General features: G+C 48.6%; 1 protein-coding gene across 15 annotated transcripts in view; it reads left to right on the top strand.

Annotated features, from left to right (window-relative positions):
• Positions 1–1,967: 1,967 nt before the first annotated feature.
• Positions 1,968–9,812, top strand: part of MAPK8IP3 (mitogen-activated protein kinase 8 interacting protein 3) — a 58,372-nt gene continuing 50,527 nt past the window's right edge. For 12 of the 15 annotated variants that reach the window (XM_036278599.1, XM_036278600.1, XM_036278598.1 and 9 more), the window contains exon 1: positions 2,122–2,450. In XM_036278599.1, the coding sequence (XP_036134492.1) occupies positions 2,133–2,450 (318 nt within the window). In that variant the 5' untranslated portion in view covers positions 2,122–2,132. Of the gene's footprint in view, positions 2,451–9,812 lie in introns of all 15 variants that reach the window. The other 3 variants (XM_036278595.1, XM_036278594.1, XM_036278592.1) reach the window with 1 other exon arrangement.

Raw genomic sequence — 9,812 nt, 5'->3', positions numbered from 1 at the left:
TGGGTCATCGTGGGAGGCAACCAATCAATGTGTCTCTTTCATATCAATGTTTCTCTCTCCCTTACACTCTATCTGAAAACCAATGGGCCCTGGCCAGTTTAGCTCAGCGGTTAGTGTCGGCCTGCGGTCCAGAGAGACCCGGGTTCAGTTCCTGCTAAGGGCACATATCTCAGTTGCAGTTTTGCAGTTTGTCCCCGGCCCTGGTTGGGTCGTGCGGGAGGCAGCCACTTGATGTGTACCTTTCACATCGATGTCTCTCTCTCTTTCTCTCTCTCTCTCTCTCTCCCCCCTCCCCCTGAACAAAAAAATGGAAAAATGTCCTCAGGTGAGGAGGAAAAAGAAAAAAAAAAAAAAATGGAAAAAAAATCCTCTGGTGAGGATTAACAAAAATAAAAATAGCCTGGTGGGTGTTGCTCAGTGGATTGAGCGATGTCCCATGTATTGAGAGGTCCCTGTTCAATTCCTGGTCAGGGCACATTCTTGGGTTGCAGGCTCAGTCCTCAGCAAGGGGGTGTACAGGAAGCAGCTGATTGATGTTTCTCACATTGATGTTCTTATCTCTCTCTCCCTTCCTCTCTCTAAAAAAAAATCAATAAAGGCTGGCTGGTGTGGCTCAGTGATTGAGCATCAACCCATGCACCAAGAGATTGACAGTTCGATTCCTGGTCAGGGCACATGCCTAGGTTGTGGGCCCAATCCCCAGTGGGGGGCATGTAGGAGGCAGCCAATCCATGTTCTCTCTCAATGATGTTTCTCTCCCTCTTTCTCTAAAATCAATCAAGAAAATTAAAATATTAAAAATAAAATTTAAAAATTAGTAACAACATATTTTAAATTTTAAAAAAAAATAGTAAATAAAATATAACCGTTGAGCCCAGCAGCCCCTGTGGCTGAGTTGGTTGACTTTTGTCCAGTGCACCAGGATATCTAGGGTTAGATTGTCAGGGCATATGCCCCTGTTGTGGGCAGATCCCCAGTAGGGGGCGTGCAGGAGGCAGCCCTTGGATGATGTTTTTCTCTCGATGTTTCTCTCCCCTCTCCTTAAATCAATAAAATCATATTTAAAAATATAAAATAAGACCATCGAAATTTAAAAATTAAATGGATGGGCTAAATAGGTTACACAGCTGAAGTGAAACTGGGAAATCTGAAGAAGTTACACAAAATACAGGACATCCAAGTAGGCTAAATGACAGCTTATTACCTAAATTTTAGGATGAGAAGGGCAACTTGCACTGCACTATTTGATCCTCACCCGAGGACATTTTTCCATTTTTTGTTCAGATAGAGTGGGAGAGAAAAAGAGAGAGAGAGAGGAACATCGACGTGAAAGGGACACACACATCGAGTGGCTGCCAACCACACGACCCATCCAGGGCCAGGGACAAACTGCAACCTAGTACATGCCCTTAGCAGGAACAAAACCCGGGCCTTTCCAGACCGCAGGCCGACTATCTAACCGCTGAGCCAAACCAGCCAGGGCGGTAGGCGCTATTTGAACACAAGCACTGAATGCTTCCTGTGTAGGAGTGTGCACTAAGTGCAGTAAAATTGAAGGTAAATCAAAGTACAACATGTCAGCACCATGGTCACCTCTGAAAGGGAGCGTGGGCTCACGGATGCTCGTTTCAGTCTCTAAACAGTACACAATCGCCTGTACATGCTCTTGGACATACGCTAAATTACTTAAAAGTCCGAGCCGGAGTCTGAGAGCTGACGGGAACACGCTAACTGTGACAGGCACAGGCGGGAAGCGACGGTGACAAGCCTGACCAGAAGCGCTCCCTGCCCGGTTCCGCCGGGCTTCGGGCCCGGAGACCGCTTCCTCCTACGTAACGGCCCCTGCGACCCCTAGCGGCGCGGCGCCCCGGGGCTGCGGCGGGACCGGCGGGCACCACCCCCTCTGCCCGGCGGGTGGGACTTCCGGGCGGCAGGACTTCCGGCCTCTGAGTGACAGACGCAGCATCAGCACCAGCAGCGGCGGTGGCGGCTGAGCCCTAAGGCCACAGCGATAGCGGCTGCGACCCAGGCGACGGGCCGCGGTCTACGGACTACGGGCAGCCGGGGCGGGAGGGCAGGCGGGCAAGCGCGCCGGCGGACAGCGGGCCGCGCTGGCGGCGGCGGTGGCCGCGATGATGGAGATCCAGATGGACGAGGGCGGCGGCGTAGTGGTGTACCAGGACGACTACTGCTCCGGCTCGGTGATGTCGGAGCGGGTGTCGGGCCTGGCGGGCTCCATCTACCGCGAGTTCGAGCGCCTCATCCACTGCTACGACGAAGAGGTTGTCAAGGAGCTCATGCCGCTCGTGGTCAACGTGCTGGAGAACCTGGACTCGGTGCTCAGCGAGAACCAGGAACACGAGGTGGAACTGGAGCTGCTGCGCGAGGACAACGAGCAGCTGCTCACTCAGTACGAGCGCGAGAAGGCGCTGCGCAAGCAGGCCGAGGAGGTGCGTGGGCCGACCGCGCGGGGGACCCGCCCGTGGACCGCGTACTCCCCGCCCCGCCCGGGGACACCGCCCCGCCGGGGGACCAGGTCCCGCCCGCCCCTCCCAGCACGGCCCCCAAAGTCCTGGGGCCTTTAGTGGGGTCTAGGGGATGACCCCTGGCTCCCCTTTTCTCCTCGCCTACTGCTCCAGTCCAGAACCCGGAGCCCTGAACCACCTGGCTTCAGCGGGGGTACTTGCAGCCTAAACAGCCCCTAGCCTCGGGCCAGGCCTCGGTGTCCCCTCCTCCCCTCCGTATCTTCCTGTCCTTGCCAGACTCCCAGTTCTTTTTGCTTTTGTGTTTGTTTTTCGCAAACCAGTTTCCCAGACCCCAATTGCCACCTCTTGTTCCTGCAATACTAAACCCTCCTAGAAAAGGGATTTCTGAGATTTTTACGATTCTGCTGCAGAAGAGGTCTGTTGTCAGCAGACCTTTTCCTTCTTCCTAATCCAATGTTTTGAAGGTTGAGACATGGGTCAGTTTGATAATTGATGTAAACACATGACTAAAGCTGCAGTTAGGCTGGCTGCTTCTCTGGCACCAGGAAAGACTCCAGGTTTCCAGAAGTGATTTCTTTGCCCTGTGGTTCCCTCAGTAGGGAGGATTGTTAGCTTAGGTGGAAAAGGCTGAGAAATTCCAGTCTGGCTTCTAGGGAGCTAAAAGTAGTATTTTGAAATACTTGTGTTCTAGGATATTTCCATAGTCTGGAAATCACTTGTTTGTGAACCATTTAGAACTGTGCATTGTAGGGACTACCACTTAACTTCATTCATTTACCATAAAATATTTAGCACTGACTATGTGGCAGACCCAAGCAGATGTGGGATATGGGTTCTCATCCCTGTTTTGCCTTTGTGACCTTGTCTACATTGCCTGCCCAGTCTGCATTTTGATTTTCCATCAGTTAAATGAGCCAGTTGCCCAGATGATCTCTTAAGACCTGATATTGTTATTCCAGGCATTAGGTGATGCTCTTTGATTTATGAATAGGAAGTTTCTTATTAATAGAGTTAAACTCCTTTTCAATTAATTTGGCTGAACACATTCTTGACTTTAGCAATGAAATAGAAGAGTGTTTCAGTATTTTGCCTTTTTCTTGAACCAGAGTGGTTTATGCCCTAGTTTGGTTTAAAGCATGTTTATAAAAATTAACAATGCCTTGTATTATTCCTACTTAGAGTGATTTATTTTGCTTTTGGTTTTATCTGTTTGTCAAGAAACTATTGTCTATTGATTGGGGTGCCAAACTCCACCAAAACTGATTTAAAACTCTCAAGGGGATGGAAGAGCTCATAGGATTTTAGAGTTCAGGGTGGCCCTAGGCATTTATAGGAGAAGGAATTGGATCTGTGAAGTGGGGGGACTGGACCAAGGTCAGATGCCCTGGAAGAGCCAGTCCAGGACCCAGTCTCTTGATTTCTGGCCTGGGCTCTTCCTTTCTTGTCACGCTGTGATGAAGGTCAGAGAGCTGCACCCCCTGAGGATTGGAGCACTGGGGCTCTGCTTGGCCACCCATGGGGCTATGGCTGCCTCTCTAGTGCTGGGCAGCACCCTCCACTTCTCTGACCACTCTCGGCAGACATTTGATGTCTAACTGAGGTTTCAAGTAGGTTTGTTTTCTCTCATCAGTACCTATGTGGTCAACATAGTGGATGAGAAGGAACTGAAAGGAGAAAAGCAAGTTAGACAACTGTAGCTAAGAACCATAACCTTATAGCTTAAGAATTAGTTCTTCATGGATTAGGTCTCTGCTCTGTGCAGTTCAAGTGCAGCCACAAGTGAGTATGCTTATGGTCTCCCACCTCCACTCCACTGGTCTAAGAGAGGTGCACATATGGTTTGGAGGAGAATGTCTTTGAGGCCAAAACCCACCATTGCCCCAGCTATTAGGAGAAGCTGCACAGAGCTTCCTGAGCAGAGAGCCATAAAGCAAATGCTGGGCTAGCCAGCATCAAGGCTGTGACTAGATGTCCACCCTTGGAAAGACTACAAGTGATGTTACTAAAGAAACAGGCCAAATCCTGTAACCATTTTTGTGTTCTAGTGCATTTATGAAACCCAGCAGGCATTCATTTTTAGCTTTATGGAAAGAACCACTGTGCATTGTGGATCAGCTTCTTTTTCTAGGCAGGAACTGAGACTACAGATGTGTGTCTGCTAACTCAAGAGCTGGTACATCATAGGCTGCAGATATGTTCGTGTTACAGAGCTCTTGCATCCTGACCACTGCTGAAGAAGGCTTAGTCAGGGCTGGGTAACCTGAGCCGCCTGCAGCCTTCTGAGCAGACAGAATCTTCGGATTTTTTTTTTTTTTTAACAGAACAAACAACCCTGTCCTCTACATCTTGCCTGCAATAACCACAGCAAGAGATTGCAAGTATGTTCTGGTTCTAGGATGGCTCCTTGGTCCCAGGACTGCTCATTCAATAGGAGTGATGGTAGCTAGAGATAGTGGGGTCCAGGGAGAGGGCCTGAGCCTTGGAGTCCGCAGACGCAGGCATGAGTGTCAGCCCTGCCCTTGGGAGCCAGATGTCGGTGACCAATCTTCCCCACTCTGGCCGCAGTGGCGGCCTCTGTAAAGCAAGTAGGTTGCTAGACATGGCAAGTCACTTTCATCTCAAGTGCCAAGTCCCATCACTGGCTCTTGTTTTTCTGGAGAATTGCTGTGAGGCAGATATAGCAGAGTCAGGGAGGAGCACCTTGATGGATTTGCAGGGCAGCTTTGGTTGGTAAGCACTGGACATCTTAGTTTCTCCTCGTGCAGATTTTGCCCTTGTCATTGAGACCAGTGAATCCCACTGAAGCTTGCAGAGCTAATTAGACCTATTGCTGGCTTCTGCCATTTCTACAGAGGCCTAAAAAATGCTGAAAGTTTGAAAAATCCAAGTTCTTTCCCATTAGAAAAGAAGGTGGGGCCCGGCTGGTGTGGCTCAGTGGTTGAGCGTCAACCCATGCACCAAGAGGTTGCTGGTTTGATTCCTGGTCAGGGCACATGCCCAGGTTGTGGGCCTGATCCCCAGTGGGGGACATGGCCAGTCGATGTTCTCTCTCATTGATGTTTCTATCTCTCTCCCCCTCTCCCTCCCTCTCAAAATAAATTTAAAAAAAAAAAGAAGGTTGGAAATCACAGTTCACTGGGACAGCTGGAGAACAAATAGATGCCCCTCGGCAGTCACCTGAGGTGGGAGCCAGCAGAGGGCTTCGTCTCTAAGTGCTGTTTCCCTAGGCAGCAAAAAGCTCTCTTCCTTTTTTTTTTATCTTCACCCAAGGACATTTTTCCATTTTTTGTTTAGACAGAGTGGGAGGGAGAGAGAGGAAGAAAGAGAGAGAGAGAAACATCGACGTGAAAAGGACACATCGAGTGGCTGCCACCCGCACGACCAACCAGGGCCGGGGACAAACTGCAACCGAGGTACGTGCCCTTAGCGGGAACCGAACCAGGGTCTCTCTGGACCGCAAGCCAACGCTGTAACTGCTGAGCCAAACTGGCCAGGGCAAGAGCTCTCTTCCTTGCAGTGATTGAGCACTTAGCTTATGGGAGGAAAAATAATATTGGAGAGACAGGTGTGAGTTTGGTAGTCATCATTTGCCTTAAAATCTTCTTTGCCCTGAAGAAACTATCAGAACACCCCCAACTCATCACAAGCAACCCAAGTGGATGTTGTCGAAGAGACATATATGTGGCTATTTGCTGATACTGCAGCATGTGGTGCTGTATAAGAAAAGCAGGCAACTGGAGGAAGCTTTGACCCAAAACCGTTCTCCAGTTATATAAAAGTAATCCGTTTCATAGAAGAGCACTTGGAGAGGATTAAGCTGGAGGTGGGGTGCGGGGAGCCATAATCCTACTCTATAGATGAACATTTTGCCTTTTTATCATAAATGAATTAATACATTGAATCAGAAGATTTTCTTCTTGTTTCCCACATTACAAATAGTAAATTCACCACTGCTTGGACAAGGTATGTGATTTCTTCTGCCATGTTGTAATATTAAGAGCAAGTTTTAAAAATTGTGTGTTTGTTTTAGATGAAACATTAAGATTTGATGGCCTGAGCTCCCTTTCCTATTGCCTCCAAAATCTCCACCCCACCTCCCCAAAATGGAAGAAAATAGGCATACAAGAGCAAAGAGAGGCATTTCCCAGCCCGGGTTCTTTAAAAAAAGTATGTTTTGGAACAATTTGTAGAAAGGTTGCAAAAATCATCCTTTTCACCCAGATTCCCAAATGTGAACTTTTCCCCACATTACTCTTTCTCTATCCCTCCTTCAGTCTGCTAAAATCTTAGGGGTCTTGTACATTCCCACGGTCTCCTCTGTTCTAGATCAGATCCTCACTTTCTGCTTTTCATGACCTTGATGATTGTGACATCACAAGCCACTTATTTTGTAAGATGTCCTTTGGTGTGGCTCTCACGTGACCTCATACCCAGATGCAGGAAGCCCCCAGAGGTGATGTCAAGCTTGTCTCAGAATCTCTTAGATCGTTACTGTATGCAAGATGGGTGTTGGGGAGGGGACACACAAGTGTGAGACAGATTTCTTTTTCTCAAGTTCCATTTTTGTGGGGGAGGACTTGTAAATGCACGTAAAGATAACTGCAAGAGACCAAACCAGCAGCAACAAAGTGATTTTACAAGCATTTGTTTCCTATGCTCTGTTAAAAGTCAGGGCCCTACCCAGCCAGGTGGCTCAGTTGGTTGGAACATCGTCCTGTACATCAAAAAGGTTGTAGTTTCAATTCTCAGTCAGGGCACATAACCTGGGTTATAGGTTTGATCTCCCTGGTGGGGCCACATACCAGAGGCAACCAGTCGATGTTTCTCTCTCACATTGATGTTTCTCTCTCTCTAAAACCAATAAACATATCCTCAGGTAAGGATTTAAAATGGGGGGGGGGGGAACTGTCATCATTCTTATCACCTCCTATATCCAATCGCTAAGTTCCAGCACTCTTTTGGCCCAATTTTGTTTTAAGTCTTTATTTAATCCTCATTTCTACCATCCTGGTTTCGGTTGCTACTATCACATTAGTCTCCCCAACCTCTCTCTCCCCTCTCCCTACCCTTCTCTAGCCAGAGTGCACTTCTACCGAAGCAGATCACACCTCCCTCTCTCAACCATTTACTCGTTCCACAAACATTCCGAGTGCCAGGCTTGGCTGCGGGCTCTGAGGTTTTAGGTCCCTGCTGTCCTGGGGCAGGCACTTAGGTGGGGAGGTGTTGGGGGGACACTGCCATTCATCCAGACAGTGACAAAATGGGGGCAAGGGAAGTGGAGTGAAAGATAGGGATGGGGACTACTTTGAATAGACAAAGGACTCTTCTAGGAGGGGACCCCCTTCTGCTTGAACCCCTCTAGGGCCTGGCCTCACCCCACCTCCCTCTGCTCCCTGTGCCCCTGCCCTACTGCTCTTACACTCCCTTCCACCCCCCTGCATGCTGTTGCCACTGCCTGGACCACTGGCTGGTTCCTGTGCCCATCTGGCACGGAGACTACGTGGAGTACATTCAGATGCTGGCTGCTTAAACGAGTAAGTGCATGTTGAGAGTGCATGGTCCCCCATCACTCCAGTTGGCCCACCCCAGACCTTCCACACTGCCCCAATCCAGGGAGCAGGTCCCACATTGTACCTTGCACCCCAACATTCCTGCTCCACCAAGGAGGTGGTGCCCTTTTAGTTCTTTTCCTCCCTGTTCACACACCCCAAGGAGATGCTAGTCATCTGTGTGTATGCCGATGAGCACACTACACTGAGCTGTCTGTTTAGTTCCTGAGGTTCAAGGACTCTTTCTGCGGTTTGAGTATAAAGCAGCCATCTGGCCCTGGCTGGTTTGGCTCAGCGGTTAGAGCGTTGGCCTGCGGTCCGGAGAGACCCGGGTTCGGTTCCCGCTAAGGGCATGTACCTCGGTTGCAGTTTGTCCCCGGCCCTGGTTGGTCGTGCGGGTGGCGGCCACTCGATGTGTCCCTTTCACGTCGATGTTTCTCTCTCTCTCTCCCTCCTGCTCTATCTGAACAAAGAATGAAAAAGTGTCCTCGGGTGAGGATAAAAAAAAAAAAAAAAAAAAAATAAAGCAGCCATCTGTCCAACACAACTTTCTGTGATGGTGGAGACTGCCATTTTGTGCTGCCCAGTTCAGTAGCCCATGGCCACACGGGGCCATTGACACTTCACATGTGGCTCATGCAACTGAGAAAGCGAGTTTTTATTTTCATTTCATTTGAACTAATTTAAGTGTAAATAGCCACATGGGGTTGGGATCATAGTCTGGTCCAGTCACTTCTGTGAGGGCAGCCAGGGAACATTTCTGTCACTCGGCTTCAGGCAAGAAAGGAAGATACTTGAAAGGTGAGTTGTTTTTGTTATTTCAGTGAACATGTTTCAGGAAATGAAGATCTCAAAGCAGTGGGTCTTGATACAGGAGAACAGACAGAAGAAAATATGAAATAAACCAAAAAGAAAAAAAAAGAATACCAGCTATTTAGGAAACAACAGAGGTGATGAAATTCTTGAAAGGCTGAAGAGCGGTCTGGTGGGAAATCCCAGCACCTAGAAATTGTTTGGTGCTTATGATACAGAATTAAATCTTTGATCTGGGGCTTCCCTCCCTCCCCCTCTTCCTCCCTTCTTTATCGAGGTCATTGTACTAAACTGTATATTTGAAATGTGCAATTTGGTGAGTTTTGACATATCAACATCCAGAAACCACCCCCACAATCAAGATAATGATCATTATCATCTCCAAAGTTTCTTCATGCCCCTCAGGAATCTCTCTCCCTGCTTCTCTTATCCCCTGGTAACCATCAATCTTCTTTATCACTGTAGATTAAGTTGCATTTTTAAAGAAGTTTATATGAATGGAGTCGTGCAGTGTATACTTTTTTTTTTGGTCTGGCTTCTTTCAGTCAGCAGAGTGATTTTTTAAAAAATATGTTTTTATTGATTTTTAGCAAGAGAGGAAGGGAGAGGGAAAGATAGAAACATCCTTTGGCCGCCTCCTGCACGCCCCCTACTGGGGATCGGGCCCACAACCTGGCCATGTGTCCTGACGGGGAATTGACAGGGCGACCTCTTAGTGCATGGGACCACGCTCAGCCACTGAGCCACACTGGCTGGGGTCAGTGGAAGATTTTGAGATTCATCCAGGTAGTTGCTAGTGGTATCCTTCTATTCATTCCTTTAGTGCTGAGTGGTATCCCATCTTGTGGGTGCTTATCCATTCTCCTGTTGATGGAGTAGCAGCTCCACTGCTCCCTAACCCCTGCATTTGTCAGTTCGGTACCCTGCGGCACTCCCGCAGTCACTTGTTCTAGAGAGGCTGGAT

This window comes from Molossus molossus, unplaced genomic scaffold (assembly GCF_014108415.1).
Source record: "Molossus molossus isolate mMolMol1 unplaced genomic scaffold, mMolMol1.p scaffold_m16_p_3, whole genome shotgun sequence".
NCBI classification, from domain to species: Eukaryota; Metazoa; Chordata; class Mammalia; order Chiroptera; family Molossidae; genus Molossus; species Molossus molossus.
This window is presented reverse-complemented; position numbering and strand designations above follow the sequence as displayed.